The following is a 21,137-nucleotide window of genomic DNA, read 5'->3' on the forward strand; positions in this document are numbered from 1 at the left end:
AATGTTAACAGAGCTTGTTTTAACAGTAAGACTTTGGGTGATTTCTTGATACTTTATTTTATGCATTTTCAAAACGGTCTTTAATGATTATCTTACTTTTGCAATAACACTATTAAAATGAAAAATAAAGGAAACTTTCAAATGAAAAGTATTATTATTCCAAACCCTTTTTGGGGTGTGTGCATTTGTTTAAGCCCCAAGCTCATTAATATAGTCCCTATTTCATTTAAGGAGCTCAAGAAATGCTTATGGAAAGGAGCAGAAACATCCAATTATTCAGACCCAAAGTAGACTTCTTAATCACTACATCCTAATTAAATTTCAACATTCTGAGGGTCAGAGGACCAGCACACTAGGATCTAGTAGCATGTGATTATTTGTAATATTTACAAATTGAACTAGAGAATGAAAGGGATGGTTTTTAAAGGCTGGGCAGGGAACAGGTGAGGATCAATTATTTGTACAATTCCATTTCTTTCCGTGTAGGCAAATCGAACTTCTGTGCTGCAAAGTTTCTCTTAAACTAGCCTCACTATTGATTAGATATTTTGTTTTGTCTGAGGAAAGGAATATGCATCGCTGGTGACCAAACCAAATAATATCTAATACAATCCTAAAGAGAAAGAAGTGTTTAAAAGAGATTTGCGGAGAGAAATAGAATTTATCAGTTTAGTTGATGCTTTGAGAAGTTAAGAAAGTTAGGAGGAGGGCTGAGTTTAAATGAGGAAGTTGTACCAGCAAGAAAGAAAACCAGATGCCACCACCACTTCCTGTTTTTACCTACAGTCCTTGGTAGAAGGCTATCGGTTTTGTGGGCACTCCATTTATAACTCTAGACACCATTTCCTTCCTCTTCTTCCATTCCACAAGGATCACTGGTTTCTCTTCTCCTCAAACCTAGATCCTTACCTTTCAAAACGATGCCCCCTTTATCACACTCTAAAGCTGTGACTCCTGAGTGACAAGAATTCCATATAACCATTAGGTAAAGGAACATGCTGTACTTGGTGGGCATTTTGGACTTCCATTCCAGTAGGAATGATGGATTACGGGCTCCATTCACACTTTGCAACTCTGCTTCCATGGTAGCAACGCACATTTAAGGAGAGATGGGAGAGTTAAGAGGAATACACCTTCGTTGCCCTCCCTTCCCCCATCCCACCCCCAACTGGTGTCATCCTGGGCAAGTTACTCAGCCTCTGTGAATCTTAGCTTCTTTATCTGTAAAATGGGGATGATAAATAGGGTTGTTATAAAGATTCCATGAAACAATGTATACTTTATAACTACCTTCTTTTTTTAACCCTTTAAAAAAGTAAAAGCCATACAAACAGAGGCTGCAGGTGGCTTTGGTTTTTGGGCTATAGTCTGCCGACCCCGATACAGATGTAGATCATTAATACCATGTGCCTGATGAAAGGTGAAGCGTGTGGCCATAGAACAAAGCAAAACTAACTGGCCCACATCAGGGCAGTTTTCTAATCTACTAAACCAACTACCACTCTATGAGTAAGAAAAGTTCAAGCTACTCTGGAAAGTCCAAATTTCTGGACTATTTGGATCAACTGTGCAGATACACATCTGTCCTACTGTAACCCGTAAGAGTAAATGTTAAAGGCATTCTACACATCACGGCCGTGAACAGTACTGTTAAAACCTTAGACAGTTTAGTTAAGTTGCCTCTTGCAGACTAAGAAAAACACGGGGCCCCAAAATGGGGGCCACGCTGCTGTCCTTGGGTAGTACCGGGGCACCCGATGCAACACAGCACAGGCAGGACTGAGTGAGCTCAGTGTACACGCTCTCGCACATTCGCACACACACAAACACACACACACACACCACACTCCTACGTCTCTGGGGCCAAGAGAATCAATTTCTTGGAACCCCCCTTATCAGACACATATCAGATGACTCATCAACTAAGCATAACTGCTCAACTTTTAAAAACAGTGGGTGGGACCCATCGCCTACACTTGCCAACTCTGTTTACAAAACAGGCACTCATTTTGAGCACAACACCCCTTCCCCCTTTCCTATTTGCCCATTTCTGAAAAGTTCTTCATCCACTGAATTTCAATAGAGTTCAATGGCACTGCCGCTGTCCTTTCTACATGTATTTCTAATGCTGGCAAGCCTGAATGTGCCACTGCTCCCCTTCCAGTATTATTGTTCCCAAAGAAGAGACTCTGATGCCAATGATTTTTGCTGCCAGCTGAAGGACAACAATTTTCTCTTCAAATCATTTCTAAGGAACGGAGACTATAACTCAAAGAATTTTGAAAACAAGTAAGCGACTGACGTAAGACGTAAGATGAGTGTGCCTCCACCCAGGGACCTCCTCGGATCATCAGAAGAGCAGCGTTTCCTATTGACTTCCTCTTCATCGCCCTGTTTTGGTATCACAAAATCCAATTTGGTCCTTCCTTAGGAGGCAAAGCATTGCCTGCTTAGGAGCCCACAGAGAAGACAACTTAACATTTACCAGGAATGACTTGAGAGATATCACACAAACCATCTTTGTTACTGCTAAAAGCAAAATTATCACCTTGGTGGGTGTGATTCAAACTTTTGGGAATATATGGAAAGTAACAGAGCAATGACAGTTCAAGAACATGCAGAGTATTTGCAAAGGTACACTGCAATCTCACTCCAATTTGGTAGAATTTGCTGAAAATGATTGAGAAACTCCAGAGAGCTATGCTGAGGCAGTTATCTGCGACTGCAAACCTCTTGAAAGAACAAGAAGCCCATTTTTGTGACACGATAGTAACGATCAAATAACTATAATATCTGAACAGGACTTAGGGCAACGTGTTGATGGGTCTGTTGTTCTAATTCCATTTCTGCCTACCCGTTATGCAGGCTGAATTGTAAAACACCGAATTTAAAGAGAGAAGGCACCTGGTAGTCTGATCTTTGTTTATAGAGTCCTCATTTTATAGATTTATCTTTACCGGCATGGCTATATACTGATTTGTTTGTAAACACTGTGATTATAGACAATACAATGTTGCATCTTTTGGTAGGATAATGATTAGTGATAATGGTCCACAAAGGTAAATACTGAGAGAGAGAAGAATTCACCTACAACTGGAACAAACAATCCACCACAAAGTGAAGGTAATTGCTGTAAACTGACAATGACAATTACTGTCCTTTTTGCAAACAGCAATTTAGCAACAAACGCCCTTTTAGCAATGCAGTGCTAACCTCCTACAGTATTCCTTAACAGTCTCTAACTATTTTGAATTTTCAAATGAAGGAGGCATTCCCAGGAAAGTAACCAATGGGTGGTGAGTCCCTTCCTAAACTTCTATAATTTTCATTACATCTCCAGAGCCTACTTTAAATCTGAAGGTGAACTAAACCTCAGAGTTGATGTTTTCCCTCTGCTAAGTTTGCAAAATTATGAGAGCCATTGTTTGCCCTAAAGCCTTGTAAGACTATGTAAGACTATGCTAATTTTTACATATTCTTTCATTTCAGGGAAACTTTATTGAGAATCAGCTATAGGCAACCACTGTTCTAGATCCTGTTGTGGGGAGAGAGACAAGGAAGACATTAATCCTGCCCTTGTAGGGCTTAGTGTTCAATAGGGAACAAAATATATACGCCTAAATAATGGAAGTAATACTTGCTATTAGAAAGATAAAGGCTACACCAAAAAGAGAAGGAAGGGAGATCTTTCCTTCCACCTGGGAGGATCAGAGAAACACTTTTGGAGATGGCATCGGACCTGGGTCTCATGGGACCATCAGGATTCAGAAGCACAGGGACGGCATGGGAGGGGGGTGGCAGAAAGGCCGAGGTGATGGGCACGGTGCCAGCGGCCCCTACAGAAGAGAGGGAGGCTGGTGTAGCTGATGCAAAGGCCGTCTGCAGGCAAGTGTGGTGAAAATGCAGTTTGGAGCAGGTGGCACTGTACTGATCGCTCATTCTAGCTCTTGTGGTCTAAATAGTGACACCGAAAATATTTTTTCTCAGGTTTTTTGCAGGAAAGAGAAAGAGGAAAAATCTTATCGCAGTGATTTGAAGTTCTCTAAAAAACAGTTTTCTCAACTAGGTTCTTCCCCTAAAGCACATGGTAAAAAGATACTTTAAAGAGTGTAAACTTTCCACTCCCACTCCACCCCCAGACCGCGTGTCACCCTCCAGAAGTAGCCACTGTCAACAGTTTTCTTGTTTACCCTCCCGAACAGTCTAATATATGCACATATTACGCAATCTACCCCCATCCTCACTTCCACCCCATATTCAGTTTGTTTTTAATTTTTCAATACCAGTACATGTAAGTCTATCTTACTCCTTTAAATAGTAGTCTAATATTCCATTTTATGGAACTACTATGGTTATTTAACCAATTCCCTAATAACGAACTTGGTGTTATTTGCCTTTGCTATTTCTTGGTTTTCAATTCTTAATTACAATAAGTTTAGTTAAAGCCCTGGAAGGAATTAAGTTCAAGGGCAGTGGGAAATCTTAAATAGCACATGAGGCAAAGTCAGGCACAGATATGACAATATGAAGCAGTTCAAAAAGTTTACTGGTTTTACAATATACTAGAGGCATGTATTGTACTTGCTGCGACCAGGAACGTGACCACCCCTGATACACAATTTCGTACCCTTGGTATTGCTGAACGATTTTCATTACAATAAAGGTGACGGTTCTTGGTGGAACAGTCGTAAAATAGTTCAGGAACACTGACTGATTTTACAAGGTGACTTTAAAGAGCTAAAGGATTAACTTGCAAGTATCCATTGGTAAGAATAAAATTTGTCTCAAGAAGTACATTAATAATGTAAGTTTGGCTTCTGAAGGCATCACTAAAAGGCAGTATAGTGTCTTAGATCACTCAGGTTCTAGACTCAAGAAATCCTGGATGGAACATGGAACCCTGGCTCCCCTATTTTCTAAGTTGTTATTAAGCCTCAGTTACTTCATCTGTAAAATGGGGCTAACATTTACTTCATAGTGTTGTTGGTGGGGATTAGATGAGATAACATGGTATATATAGTTACCATTCAATAAATGTTAACTATCATTTGGTAACTACCTAATTAATACTTTAACAAACACTTAGTACATAGTGTTACTATGTACCAGGCACTGCTGGTACTCTCCATCTCCGTCTCTCTCTCTCTCTCCCTCTCTCTCCCTCCCTCCCTCTCTCTCTCTCTCTCTCTCTCTCTCACACACACACACACAGACACACACACACACACACACACGCTCACTCAGTTTCTTATAGCAGCCCTATAGGGTTGTACTAACTAATAAATGTCTTCTTGCGTGCCCCTTTTCAAAGTGTGCTTTTAGATACATTATCTTTTTTATTCTCACAACCACTACCCCAGTGAGAAAGAAAATGGAAGACACCAAAAAAAGGCAGGAATTATAATCAACCAAAATAAAATTTAAACGATTGTTTCATTCAGATTGTAACGTTGTTTCACAATTATCATTTCAAACAGATTGTTTACAAACTCAGTGTTTATGATAAACTATGACATCTTTTTGAGCTCCCAGCAATGTCATGAATTACATTCTCATTTTTCATGGTTTTAAACTTAAAGGTTACATGATTAAAATAATAATAAATAATAATGATACATGCTAAGAAGTTATGGGAAAATATAAAGCATTTATTACTTTATCAGATTCCATACGGTGTAATAAACCTCTCATTTACCTAGCACAGTGAGGAGATCACATGCTCTTCAGAGATTAATTCTCTATAAAACGTATGCGTTTAATAGAAATCTTTAGAAAATGTAACTTTCCTATTTGGGGAGATGGTAATGTGAAATAAACAAAACAAAAGCCATCATTCTTCTGTGCTAATATTTACTCTTTTTTTTTTTTGCGATACGCGGGCCTCTCACTGCTGTGGCCTCTCCCGTTGCGGAGCACAGGCTCCGGACGCGCAGGCTCAGCGGCCATGGCTCACGGGCCCAGCTACTCCGTGGCACGTGGGATCTTCCCGGACCGGGGCACGAACCCGTGTCCCCTGCATCGGCAGGCGGACTCTCAACCACTGCGCCACCAGGGAAGCCCAATATTTACTTTTAATTCCTACTTTTGCTATGATGGAGTTATGGGGAAGCTGTGGGAAAAGAGTAGCAATAGAAGAGGAGGATGCAGGGGAAAGAGATTTCTTCAGCACCCTTTGCCTTTCCCTTGGATCCCACTCAGGAAAACTCAATTCAACAGGTGCATTTTACCCTTACCCGTGCCTCAGCACATCCCCAAACTGCTGCCTCAGGGAACAGCCCCATTTTACTGCCAACAGAGAACATATACCTTCAGAACAACTGTCCACTGAGATTCACCACTAGCATACTTCCGGTTCCTCTGATGCAATTATAAGGCCTCAGGATTTAGGATAACACAAAACCTCACAGCATTCTCATAATAGGGCTGAATTCACTGAATCGAACTGAATCAGACGTGTGTTAAACAGGAATGACAGCCATTATAGTCAGGCCCCCAAAATGAGCCCCAAACTCATCCAGCAAAAAGAAATCACCCCAGCAAGTTTCCAGATGACTCCAATGAGGAGCCCAGCACCCCAGCCTCAGTGAGACACGGAGGAGCCTTCCCAGCTGCTTTTCTAAAGAAGGCTGGACAGCCTTGGGCTCTTTCTCTGCCTTGGCCAAGATGAGTCTGGAACGGGGCCCTGCACCAGATGAATTATCTTCTTCCTGCCAACTGCTTCTTGGCTTGAGCAGTTGTGGGAACAGCTGGTTTTATAACACAGAGGGAGCCCTTGTTCTGAGGTAGGAGAGCTCTGCATTCTGTGAAAAACTTGTACGTCTGGGTCTCTATACAACTACCTTCATGAGCTTTAACCTGAAGGTTTGGTGTGTTGTGCTTTGCTATTCATGCGTCTTGCAAAGAACCAAACAACCTATGAGAGTTTTACCCAGAGGAAATCTTCCCGCAACTCTAAAAGTCACCTTTACCCAATTCTTGGTCTCAATCAGAAACTGAAGTCATGAGATAAGAGATCACTTATCCCTGAACCAGTATAACTAAAAATCAACCAAATTCCAGGAATGGTAGGTTGAAAACAAGAATTTACTCCTGCTCCCCTGGCCCCAGTAATCCAGTAAAGCGATTTCTTAAGGCATAAAACTGCTAGGATAGTAAGAACAGCAGAGAAGAGACGACAGTAACAAAAATTTGGAAGCTGGAAAGTGGACAGAGCTGAGTCTTATTTAAATTGGCAGTGGAGAAAGCCAAGACCAATCCAATTTACACCACAGAATTCCCAAAAGGCCCTGGTGGCATTACTGGAAGCAGGGAACAATGGACAGCATGAACTAAAATAAAGAGCATCTGTTGAACTTCTTTCAAGAAATAGCTAGATTCCCCAGACCAGGCACCTACTCTGTAAAGCAGAGTGACTGCTCCTCTCCCATCTTGGCAAAAGATACATAAATATACAGCAAATATATTCTCTGAAAAGTATAAAGTGTAAGTCTCTGAGCGAGGGACTCAGCACAACTTGTGAGGGAGGGGTTCTGTAATGAAAACTAGGATTGGGTGGACACATGCACAGAGATATGCACCCAAGCCCTTTCCCCCAACTTGGTTCCCATAAAGATGGCAGCAGTGCCCAGACCCTACAGGCAGGTGACTGGAAGATCTTCCCTGGGTGATCTGAAGAGCCAAGAAGAAACTGACACGGCTGGTTCCCCAAGGAAAGGGCTACTGACAGCACCTCTAGTGAAGCTATTTCCAACAAACCCCACTCATGTGTACCAGGCTCCAATTAGCCTTGTTCCAGTCCACCCCCTGCAATTCTTGAATACAGCAGACAGAGAAGGGCAACCTGACATCTAAGGAAAGATTCTAAAATGAAAGAGTCCAAAATAAACAGAAAAATCAACTTGCATCACAGGGATACAATCAGCAGAACTCAGATTATGGGAAACACTATACGACACATGGTCCGGTTTCTTCAACAAATAAACTGCGCAGAAAAGAACAGAAGAAAATGGGGGAACCTATAGAGTGAAAGAGACTTAAACCACATAACAACCAATTGTAGTATATGGACCTTATTTGAGTACTGATTTAAACAATCCAATTGCTTTTTAAAAATAAGGTAAGCAGAGCAATTTAAATATTGTTTGGGTATTTGATGATATAAGGAACTGTGGTTAATTTTCTGGGTACGGCATATCATGGTTATGTTTTTACAGTCCTTATATATTAGAGAAGTACACTGAAATATTTATGGATGAAACGATGTGATGGCTGGGATTTGCTTCAAGACAATCTGGGTGAGGGGCTGACTAAACAAGCATGGTCATGAGATGAAGGGAATACAGGGATATTTTAGACTCTCTACTTGATGTCTGAAATTTTCCATAAGAGAGAAAAACCATTACTAGAATCCTCAGAGAAAACAATGAAATTGTAAAACAGAAACAAAATAATATAAAAAGGGAACATTCAAAGAAAGTTTAAAAGCCCCTGTAAATAAAAAAATAATAAGAGAAATAAAACATTCAGTAAAGAGTTGGAAAAAAATTGGTGGCATATTCCGGAGAGTACAGTGAAAAACTTTAGAAATGAAAATAAAGAAAAGAATAAAGAGTTAGAGGGCTAGTCCAGAAGGTCCAAAATCTTGCTAACAGTTCCAGAAAGAGAGAAAAGAGAAAGAGAAGGAAGGAATTCATCAACACAACAATGTAAGAAAATGTCCCAGAACTGAAGACCATGAATTTCTAAAAGAAAAGATGTACCAGCTGCCTGACACAATGGAGGAAAAAAGGCGCACAGCAAGACACAGCATTGTGAAACACTGGGAACAAAGGGATTTGGCAAGTGTCCAGAAAAGACAAAATAAAAACAAAAGCCCTGGCTACATAAAAAAGATGAAGAGGGCTTCCCTGGTGGCGCAGTGGTTGGGAGTCCGCCTGCCGATGCAGGGGGTGCGGGTTCGTGCCCCGGTCCGGGAAGATCCCACATGCCGCGGAGCGGCTGGGCCGTGAGCCATGGCCGCTGAGCCTGCGCGTCCGGAGCCTGTGCTCCGCAACGGGAGAGGCCACAACAGTGAGAGGCCCGCGTACCGCAACAAAACAAAACAAAACAAAACAAAACAAAAACACCGAGCAGTTTCTGGCATAGAGTAAGAGCCACAAGAGCTGTTCTTGTTATCATCACCAAAGAAATGACTCTTTATCCTATGTTAACATATAACTACTTGATATATTACAATAATTAAAAAGAAAGCAATCAGTGTAAAACACATGTCCAAACCAAACATATTTCCAGCTTTGGAATGACTGAAAATTGTCACAGACCATAGGGTTTTGGAGGTGAACAGGGTTCTGAGATTTTTCTAGTGCAATTTCCTTGTTTCAAAGGGTAGGGAATTGAAGCTCAGAATAGCTAAGTAACTTGCTGGACTATACAGCCAATTCAGAAGAGGAGTTGAGATTAGCAGCCAGGTGTTTCATGTCAATGCACTGAATTTCACAAGCGTAGCTACTCAAACTCCATCTATGGTATCGTCACAAGGTCAGAATTTCACATATACAAAAAAAGTATCACCACAGAAATATTTTATCCAACTCCTGTCATTTTACCCTAAAACCTGCCACTTGGCTCATGATATACGTAAACAGAAAGACCACCTAGAAAGATCCAGCCGGGGCAATAAAGCGAGGAGGCTACAGCTGGGTTTACTGGTTAGGTTGACAAGAGGAAGGTAATGTATTAGATTCGCTGTCCTACACAGAGCTGTTCTGATTCTAGGAGGGATACCTCTAGTGGGTTTACACACAAAAGTATGACTATTAATCCCTAGTGCTGTGGACCAATATGGTGCAGCCTGGATGGGCATTTCTGATGCCTGAGTAGTGGAATGGGTAGCAATGCACTTCCATCACAGTCTTCTAAGTCTTTCTAAAGGAATAAACACAACTTGCAGGATTAGTAGACATTTTGGTCACTGCTTCCAAGGAAATGATGGATCTGACAATGATGACTACTGGGCAAGCCCAGTGAAGAGCATGAGTGTCGTCAGGGGTGAAAGCACCACTGTTACTCCTTTGAGGTCAGAGAAATCAGGCTGGGTGGGAATTTTCCTGGTATAAATTGTAATGATCTGTCTTCATCTCATTCCAACTGAAATTCAGCCCTCTGTACATTTGCAGAAAATCTCATTCGACAGTTTGAGATGAACTTATTTCAGAAGAAAATTGCCCATTTTCTTTTCACTGAATCTCAGGGGGAGAGTACAGAATAATTTCTCATCTTTAAAACACTGAAAACATCTATGCTTCTTGAATATTTCTTACAAACGAATTTGCAGTTACCTTTGGATATAGTATGTGTTCCACAGCTATCCAATACCAAAGTGGTGACTGGATGGATTAAACACCTCAATATTTTCACCATTTATTGAGAGCTGAGATTTAAAGTGACAAGTCTAGAGTCCAAAAATACAAAAAGTGCTATTTTCAAATCTTTTATCTTTTTTGCAAGTGCTTATTTTGGTATTTTTGATTAATGAAAACATTTTCTCCTTTTACTTTCTTGTAAATATGAGGTGTTTCCTCGAAAATCATTCAAACAAACAATATAGAAGGATACACTGTAACTTAGCCAAGTTAGTAAAACATAGAAAGAAATAAGAACTATTTCGAAATATTTCCAATGTCTTCTGTGTATGAACAGAAACATACAGAAAATACAGTTTTTTAAATGAAAGGCACGGCAGTGTCAACACTCACAGAAAAAGTAGGATTCCGGTATTTGCCAGGGCGAAGGCGAGTCCCAAAATCCCACTGCCCATAATGGCGTTGCTTAGGTTAAAAACAGACATGCCCAAGGAGGTTGTTCCTGGAATCTGAACAGAGACACATTAAGCAAAAGAGTCCTCAAGACAGATCGTCATGCCAAAGCCTTTAAAGAAAGCACTACCAGGAACCAACAGGGAAATGAAGTTCGAGGAATCCTTTCTTAGTGGTCTAGTTACTTTTTTTAAATGGGTTTTAGGAGAAAATACAGAGGCTCCGAGGAATAACCCGGTGAATAAATAGCTATGTTTTTGGTACTATGCTGGATGAATTAAACATCTGTCACAATTTACGTAATTTTAAAAAATAAGCAAACTTTATTATAATGACACTTACATAGTCATCACATTTCTTTTTTTCCAAATGGCTGTTCGTGAGACTCCTTCTACTTTCACGATCAGAAATAAACTTGCTGTAAAGAGACGTATTATGATTTAATTTCATGATAATGACTTGAAAATTTAACATCATGACTAAATGATTTATTACTTACCAAAACATCACACATAAAAAGTTATCAACCAGTTACTTAAGAGTTTATAGTCCTATTCAACCACTCTCCCTACCTCATTTTTGTTTTGGTTTGGGTTTTTTTGCCAGTGTTAGTTGTCCACATTCTTGGTTTACCAAATAAACTAAATGTGCTCCAAGGGCAGACACCTTGCCTCATTCCTTTTTATATCCCTCACTCTACTTAGCACAAAACAATGCAAACAGCAGGTGCTCATCTTGAGAGGAAATGAAAGACAACCGTAAGTCAAAAAGAGCTATAGATTTTGAATCATTTTAATACTAATAAATTAAAACATTATATGCAATGCAAGTTAACTTTTACATAGATTGTTCTCTAACGGAAAATTAGATGATGTCAAGAATACTATAAAGCTGGCATTTAAAAGAATATTGGAGGCAGGATTCCTTCTGAGCTCACATTCCTGGAGCACAAAGGTATTACATAGGAATTCCCTCCCCCCAGCAAAAAGGAAAACAACTCTTTTCCCATCACACATTCTTTCAGCACCTGCTTATATGCGAGTCACTAGACCAGGCAATGTGGGAGATATGGGGGTGTGTAATAAGTGATGCAGCAGTAGCCCACAGGAAATTATGGTGGAGGAAGCAGGGCATACGGTCCATGGTTAGAGGCAGAGCTAGTAGGGCTTAAAGCAAGCATGGGATTCAGAACGTGAGTTCAAATTCTCACTTGCTCTGAAGGCCTGAGTATGCTACCCCAGTTTCCTGATCTGTGAAACGGGAACGACGCTATTATATTATCTCATAGTGTTACTGGGAGAATTAAATGAGAGCACATGTAAAACGTAAGTACAGCTCCAGGCACAGAGGAAGAGCAACACGTGGGAAAGATTCAGACAGGGTGAGTGGAGTAAAGTATACACAAATATACAGAAGGAGGAATTCGGAATGCTCGAAGGACCAGCAAATACATTCGGGATTAATATCAGAACTTTAAGTGCTATTGTCAAAGAAAAGTCTATTCATAAGCAAACTGCACATGTATTAGTTAAGACATGTTAGGGGTGCTTTTCGGCTCTCCTGGAAGTTTTATTATCTGGTCTAAGTAAGAAATAATCAGTGCGTTTTCCACTAATAAATATAAAGCCATTTGAATTGGACTATCTTAAAGAGGCATATATCTTTAAACTATACATTATATTTTCATATGCTTTTTTTTTTTTTTTTTTTTTTTTTTTGCGGTACGCGGGCCTCTCACTGTTGTGGCCTCTCCCGTTGCGGAGCACAGGCTCCGGACGCGCAGGCTCAGCGGCCATGGCTCACGGGCGCAGCCGCTCCGCGGCATGTGGGATCTTCCCAGACCGGGGCATGAACCCGTGTCCCCTGCATCGGCAGGCGGACTCCCAACCACTGCGCCACCAGGGAAGCCCTCATATGCTTTTTTCTAATGAGGCTATATTTCACCATAAACCATGTTTTAATGAAAGATATATATCATTAATGTTGGTTTTATCTGTCTACCGTTTTCATCTTTAATCCATATTCTTCAGGTCTGCATTATTTCGCCAGGAGAAACCAAAGCCAGGCAACATAGATATTATGAACTTCCCCTGAGGCCACCACCTGGTATGAGTGGCGCAGCCTGCGGTTTATTTCCTTCAGCATCTGCCTTTGCCTAGGACCTGTCCAGTGACTGTCAGAGATGAAAAGGCAGTGAAGAAAACCTTGGTCTCCGGAAACCCAGGAGCTGACATTCCAGCTGAGGAGAGACCAGACCAGCTAACACCAGAATAGGAACATCAGGCCATGCAAAATGGAGATGAGATAAGGAAGCCGGAGAAGGAAAAACCATTATTGGGTGGGATTAGCCCGAGGAAACTAAAGGGCCGAGGCCTGAGAAACAGCATTGCAGGGTCTTAGCAAGAGAGTGACATAATGAAAGCTGTGTCTTTGGAGACCCGTCTGGCAGTTCTCTAGCCTTGGCTCTTCTTTTGCCCTTAACATTTTCAATCTTTCCCAAGAACTGAGGTTTACAGATCTGGCTGGAGAGGGACCGGGAGAGCAGCCTTCCTTTTCACCCAGGTGGCCCAAGGAAATGGGGGTGCTGGACTTTCCAAACTGAAATTGACTCATATTAGTGTGGCTGTTAAATAAAAGACTGTATGCAATCAGGCTAATTTCAACAATCAACTCAAGTCTACCAAATCATTATCCAGAAGGTCCCCTGTTTGCCTTTCTTGCAGAGAGACTTGCTTTTCAAAGAGAATCTCCATTGTTTTTAAATTAAGGGGAAAGCCCGAACGTTTTCAAAGAAACTAAACCAAACACCAGTAAACCTCCTATTATGGCAGATCTAAGTTCTTGGCCTGCCAATGCTCCCCAGACTTGCGGCTGAAGACTGATAGAGAAGAACCGGATCAAGGCACCTGGATGCAGGGGCATTCAACAGGGTCAAACACTGCAACGGAAGGGGAGGAAGAAGAGGCCCCTGCATGCTTGCCAGCTCTCTGCGGCAGCGCTTCTGCAGGATGAGAATAATGCAAGTGACCTGCAGAGCTGTTGTGATGAGTAACCATGAAAAAGCACATTAAAACAAATAGTGCTTTGAGTGCTTCCCGATTCTGCCTCTTTCTGTCTATTTTCTACAGTAAGACTTAATAGGTTTTCCCAAATATCTTCACTGGTGCTCCCACTGAAAAAGTTTCGAGTCCAAACTGCTCGCCCTGCAAATTCCAGGTACTGCTGAATTTGATTTTGCCCCACTGTTCAATCTTAGCTCCCCCTGCTCTTCCAAATGGTCTTCCCAAGAGGCGGTGAGGATCAAGATAAGACCAGGGCATTATGAGAATAGAGACTGAAAAACGAGTACCGCTAGGAATCCACTCTCCCCTCAAGAGACCCTCCATCCTCCTCCCTGCCAATGCCTTCCTGCCCGTTCACAACCCTCATCTTCCATGAGTCTGCGGATGTTCTGGTCTGAACGCAGTTTTCTGACTCTGACCTACTTATGATTTTTCTGTAGCACAGACTGTGGCACTAAGCTCATCTTGCATCCAGAGTGGTGGTGTCATGTTCTCACTCCCTTAGCTCCTCCTTCTATGTACCTGCCCATGTGTTAGCAGCTCAGAGGAACCCTCCAAAAACCAAATGCGCCTCTTCCATTGAGGAACTAGGGCGTAGCTTAGGCTGCAGGGAAATCTCGCTCAGTAAGAACGGAGTACTCAGATAAAGCCTCTGTATTCTCTTTACGGTATTTCAACTTGTTCTTCTGCCTTTCGATCTTTGCTTTGTATTTCTGCAAACTTTTTCTTAAAACAAAATAAAACCAACCTTTTTTTTTGTAATGGAAAAGTCCATTTATAATAACTAGGTCAAGCAGCTTATCACAAGTTTCTGTTATCTCACCATTTTAAAAATGCAATTTCATGTTAAAAAGCACTGACCTCTGGCAAAGACCTCTTTATTGACTTAAAAATGAGCTATTGGAGAAGGTGCCTTTGACATGCGGTCTTGGGAATGAAAAGTATTATTAAAAAAGCATTTTCAGTGGGTCGTTCTGTACCCATAAAGCAGAATCTGATCAACTCTTAGGTAGCCAATTGTTCTGTGAACAAAACAAAACAAAAATCTACAGTGGCTGTCATGCTGACCTTCAACAGACAAAGCCTTAAAAAGGATGTAGGCGTTATACTGAGGTAGTGTGAAGGGAGACAAGCAATATAGAGCAGTTCTTTGAAGCCAAAAATCAATCAACAACAACAATCCAGTTAAGGATGGGTTGTACAATGGGAAGATAATCCTCCTATTTTAATCTCTACCAGTCAGGTTCTTACTAGGTTATAGTGTTCCATTGGAAGATTTATAACACGAAAGAGATGAGTGGTTGAACTTAAATGACCTTTCCTAGCTCTTTCCCTGAAACTAACAGTCTATAAAAAAGGAAAAGAGAAAAGGAGGAAAGAAGCATGTAACTGAGAGACTGGAAAACATGAAAGAATTAAAGAAATAGGCATTTAAAGGCATTTAAAGAGAAGACTGAGAGGTGAGAAAAGCCTTATCTGGTGGATAAACTCTCCCCAAAATAGGAGAAAACAGATTTTTCGTTGTAGCAGGAGCAATTAAAGCCAGGGAAGAATTTTCTGAAATGAAAACTGAATATGGGAAGAAGTTATGGTATCTTCTTCCCTAAGGTATAGAAAAGACATTAGAAGAAGAGAAGGGGTAACTTTTCAAGGGTCCTCCCGATGATACAAATGTAGTTCATGAACTCCGGAAGACATACAGGGACCAAGGAACAAAAAGGCTGATGTAAGGTGTAGTGACAAGAGTCCCTCATTAAGAAATATCTTAATGAAAGACTCTCAAATTTTGTTAGAAGCTTCCTGGGTCATAACAACAATAAGTATTCATGGAGATTAGAGCAACGGTAGATAAATATTAAAATATGTGAATATTTGCCTGGCTACAGCTAGGATAATCTATTAATATTTCAACGACTTTAAGATAACAATAACCAACAATCACCCCAAACCTAAAACAGTATTATTAGTCCTTGGGTGGAGAAGAAAGAAGTGCTTGCCAAAGAAAGAGGGGTGCACGTTTACTGTTAGAGACTTTCCTCGTACTAAAAGACTTACTCTTGCCAGACACCGTGTCAAGTGCTTTACATGAGCTTCCTCATCTCTTTTCACAATAATTGCATGTGGTTAGTACTATTTTTAGCTCCATTTTGGAGAAATTAAGTAACTTGACCAAAGTTACATTATAACTAAACTGTTGAGCCATGATTTGAACCTAAGCAGGCTGATGGTACAGCCTGAGTCCTTAACCTACAAACAGCATTGCATTTAATATTCCCCAACAATCCCAGGAGGTCAGGTATTATTTTTATCCTTGTGTTACAGGGATGGAATTAAGGCTTAAAGTACAAGATCACACAAGACCTATGGATGGAGCCAGGATTCAATATAAGTTGCAATCCAAACCGTGCACTTAACTGCTCTCTCTGTCTGTCTCTGTCTCTTTCTTTCATTTAACAAATACTTTGTAATGCCTGCCCTTCTCCAGGCACTATTACCATATCATTACAAGGTACAAGAGATATAAAAATGATTAAGATGGGTCCTTCTCTCAAGAAGCTCACATCTAGAGGAATGTCTAGAGCTCATTACTCAAAATGTGGTCCATGGACCAGCTGTAAGGGCATCACCTGGAAGCTTGTGAGAAATTAGAATCTCAGGCCCAGTACCAGAGCTACTGAATCAGAATCTGCATGTTAACAAAGTTTCCGGGTGTTTCACATGCACATTAAAATGTCAGCAGTACTGGTCCAGTGGACATTTCAAAAGGCTTTGCTTTGTAAAGCAATTATACTCCAACAAAGATGTTAAAAAAAAAAAAAAAAAAAAGGCTTTGCTGTTCCAGGTATAGGTTTCTATGACTACAACCCACAAATTAGGGCATGAAATAAAACAACTGAACTGGAATAAGAGCAGGTGTCCTAATGCCCAAATGGCTCTACTCTATTTTTTTTTTTTTTTTTGCGGTACGCGGGCCTCTCACTGTTGTGGCCTCTCCCATGGCGGAGCACAGGCTCCGGACGCGCAGGCTCAGCGGCCATGGCTCACGGGCCCAGCCGCTCCGCGGCATGTGGGATCCTCCTGGACCGGGGCACAAACCCGTGTCCCCTGCATTGGCAGGCGGACTCTCAACCACTGCGCCACCAGGAAAGCCCCTCTACTCTATTTTTAACTAAACTTAATAAAATGATTCTTAAGGTATCCTAGTAGGGAGTTTCCAGGCAAAGCTATCAGTTATACGCCAGCTAATGAGAAGTCAACATTTGTTTTCAACATTTTCTCTAGCTTCCTAATAAAAGGTACTGTTACCTAGAAGTTCACTGTTTTGGGAGACGGTTTTCGTAGATTCATATAATTGGGCCTACCTTCCTCCCACCAATGTGAAAAAGCTAACAGAAGAGTCAGAAGTATTAGGTGTAGCTTTGCAGAAATCACGGGGGTGTGTGTGTGTGGGTGGGTGTCTTCTCTGATTTTTATTTACCTTTTTGGCTTCATGCTGTAATATGTTGTTTTTAAATTTTCATTGTTCTAGAGCCAGAAATGAAGCAAAATTCATAAACCATGTCAATGAAAGAGGGGAGATAAAATAAAGCAATAAACGCATCACACCACACTTGTGACAGTGGAACCAAATTCCAAAAATCAGGAGGCTGTACAGTCCATGTCTTAGTCATGGTCTCTGGGGAAGTGAGCTCCCCTGGCAGGCACCCCAAGGGGCGAGAAGGGGTGCCTCTCCCTACCGCAAGAGGTTATCACCTCCCAAACAATACTTTTTCTTAGTAAAACTTTTAAATATCAAGTTCAGATCTTAAGCTGAATATTATAAAAGACTCTCATTTTAAGGTCCTCAAGGTTTACACTGCTTTGGGAATGAAGCTTTGTTATAAACCTATAATGTGCTAATTGTGAAATAGCTGGAATCCCATCCACCACCGTTAACTGCAGGTCAGCAGTGACTACAGAACACCCCAGGGGCCCAGAGCAGAAAATAGCACTGGTAGAGTTTAGCAGAGTTTAATTGATAGTAGAGACTATCTTTCTCATTCACGCCCGAGCAGTTTAATCAGAGGCAGCAGGACTGAGAGGAAAGACAGGGATTTCAGACAGACCTGTGTGTGCCCTTGAGCAACTTATTTTATTTCTCTGAGCCCCCATTTTCTTATGGTACACTGAATTTTTAAATTTTCCTTATTTGCAAAAGAATACATTGAAGGATGTTATAAGGATAAGTGGTAATATATGTAATCACATCTGGCACTCAAGAAATGGTAGTTATTCTTAATAATTACACAGAAAGGTGGTTGAGAGGCCGCCTGCCGATGCAGGGGACACGGGTTCGTGCCCCGGTCCTGGAAGATCCCACATGCCGCGGAGCGGCTGGGTCCGTAAGCCATGGCCGCTGAGCCTGCGCGTCCGGAGCCTGTGCTCCGCAACGGGAGAGGCCACAACGGTGAGAGGCCCGCGCACCGCAAAAAAAGAAAAAAAAAAATTACACGGAAAAGGTGAAAAAAGCAAACTTGAGTTCAACACTAAGAAGTATCACATGGTGAATGATACTTGGATGGCAATGAGGAAGTATTTGGGTTGGAGACTTAACCTCTGAGAATATGTAAGGAACAGTACAAGGAGGAGGGGCAGGGCTGAAACTTCTGAGTGTCTGTAAATGATGGCAGCCCAGTCAATGACACATTGTATCAGAATGCAGAGCAGATTATCAGAAATGATTTCTGTGAAGATGCCTGGTTTTCATCTTCCTCCCAATTTCCTTTTGACCCCGCTCCCGCAAGCGTAGCATGGCTGGTGTTCTAGTAAGTAGTCTCCGTATATTCCACTCTCTCCTCCCAGCCTTTTAGGAGACCTTAGGCTTCAAACAAACCTCACCACTAACTCCCAAGCTGGAAAGCTTCCTGCTAAGGGATCCATATAAGCTGGCTGTAAAACCAGAAGGTCAGAATTTGCAGCAACATGGATGGACCTAGAGAGATTATCACGCTAAGTGAAGTAAGTCGGAAAGAGGAAGATAAATTCCATACGATATCACTTATATGTGGAATCTAAAATATGACACAAATGAACTTATCTACGACACAGAAACAGACTCACAGACACAGAGAACAGACTTGTGGTTGCCAGTGGGAAGCGGGTGTGGGAGGGGTGGATTGAGAGTTTGGGGTTAGCAGATGCAAACTATTATATATAGAATGGATAAACAACAAGGTCCTACTGTATAGCACAGGGAACTATATTCAATATCCTGTGATAAACCATAATGGAAAAGAATATGAAAAAGAATATATATATATATATATATATATATGTATAACTGAATCGCTTTGCTGTACACCAGAAAATAACATGACAATGTAAGTCAACTATATTTCAATAAAATACATTTTTTTAAATAATTAAAAAATAAAATCAGAAGGTCAGAGAATGCCCCAAATCATTAAAAAAAAAAAAAAAAAAAGATATTTGGTCCTACTCTTGTAACTTAAGAAACACAGGACCCAAGGGCTGGAAGGACTTGCTGAGGTCACAGCTAAGGGTGAGAGCTGCCAGGCCAGCATTCTTCCTACCCGCCCCCTACCTCCCCTCACTCACTGTATCTCTTCTTTTCTTTCTCTTTCATGTACTATTTCTCCGTTTCATGTACTGTTTCATCTACTATTTCTCATAGAGCCATTTGGCTCTGTGTTATTATTACTTAAAATCCATATTACAAACGATGCTTGTAGTGGCGTATTTGTCATTTTAACATGGGAACATTGACAAATGCGACTTTGACCATTCCTTGATTAACGTGTGCAAGGCCAGATGACTGTAGTACACATTCAGATATGGCACGCAGTGAAACTCCAACAGTTGGTCTGATTCATAAACACAGAGCTTTTGAAAAGTTAGGGCTGGTTGTGGTCCAATGTATTTATACATTTTTATTAGACTCAATTGAAAGATTTGAAAGGATGAATAAATTACTTTCCTATTTGCTTCATCTGCTATTGCAGACGATGCCCAACAGATGTCACATATGAAATTCAAATTACATCTTCAAATGGAGCATAACTTTAGTAATGAATATTCAAGAGAATAACTGAAAACCAGAATGATATTTTAGAGACATTTCTTTCACTGGAGAGAAACTGTTCGTGGAAAAATACTCACCTATTTATCTGACCATTTTCTACCTCGGTGAACTCATTGGAATCATTGCTAATGTTATCATCTTCGGGCACTGTCATGTTTTGCAATTCAGTTAATTCGAGTCCACTTTTGAAATGCATCATGTTTAGAAAGTACCTGTCGTCCAAATCCTCCTTTTCTGAGTGTATTTACAAATGGATAGCAGCAAAAATATAAGGTTCACACCCCTAAAATACAACACAAGGAAAAATAATTAAACATACGAATATCACCACTGATTACACATAAGCTATTACACACAAATGCTTTGCTGATAACATAATTTTACATTTTGCTATTCAAAGCATTAAAGCAATCTTGGTACATCAAGTTATAGAGGCTGTAAATTTTCTGTCTTTCATAAATCTTCCTCCATTTTTAACTATAAAATGAGTCATGTCCCATAATCTTTATGCTCACGTTCATAGGAATACCATGTGATCTGTAGGCAACAGAGATGCCCTTTTATGAAGCAGTGTGTTTAAAAGGAAAGCGAATAGGTTATTTTAGTGCGTCAGACCACAGGGCACACATATAGCTGGGTACAGACTGAACAGGCACAAAAGCACGTCTGATTTAGCAATCCCAGTTTAATAAAAATGCAAATCCTCAATAAACGGCATCATGTAGGATCAACCACCCAACCTGGAGGTCAAGCAGCAAAGGACATATCTGTGTTCCGAAATTTAGCAAACCGTTTATCCATCAACTGCAAGAGATTAAATCAGTCTCTTCAGTGAAATCACTCCATGTCAGGGAGTTAGGGAATTAAAAACTCATACTCAGGGGATTTAGGTTAATCCACCTGAAACTGTATTTCCTCACAGAAATGAAAGACTTGCCGAGTTCACATTTTCTCCCACATGGATGACTGTGATTTAAATTTCTGAGTGGTCACCAATAATATAGAAGGGGGTAGAGAGTTTCAGACACACAGCATCACAAATCAAAAAGCAGGTGGCAACAGAGGTATGGTACTGTGATTTATTATAAAGAAGACATATTTGGTCTTCATTCCTATTTCTGGTTCACAGCTCCCCAAACCCTTAGAATTTCCTAAGTGTTGAGGGTGATAAATGTCTTT

At 40.9% G+C, this 21,137-nt stretch overlaps 1 protein-coding gene across 1 annotated transcript in view; it reads right to left on the bottom strand.

The window, feature by feature from the left end:
• Positions 1-21,137, bottom strand: part of SLC38A1 (solute carrier family 38 member 1) — a 68,093-nt gene that overhangs the window by 25,265 nt on the left and 21,691 nt on the right. Inside the window, exons 2-4 of the mRNA XM_060024632.1 lie at positions 20,036-20,241; positions 11,157-11,232; positions 10,755-10,870 (exon numbers count right to left, since the gene is read on the bottom strand). Of these exons, the coding sequence (XP_059880615.1) occupies positions 10,755-10,870; positions 11,157-11,232; positions 20,036-20,157 (314 nt within the window). The 5' untranslated portion in view covers positions 20,158-20,241. The remainder of the gene's footprint in view (positions 1-10,754; positions 10,871-11,156; positions 11,233-20,035; positions 20,242-21,137) is intronic.

This window comes from Delphinus delphis, chromosome 11, assembly GCF_949987515.2.
Source record: "Delphinus delphis chromosome 11, mDelDel1.2, whole genome shotgun sequence".
Classification (NCBI taxonomy): Eukaryota; Metazoa; Chordata; class Mammalia; order Artiodactyla; family Delphinidae; genus Delphinus; species Delphinus delphis.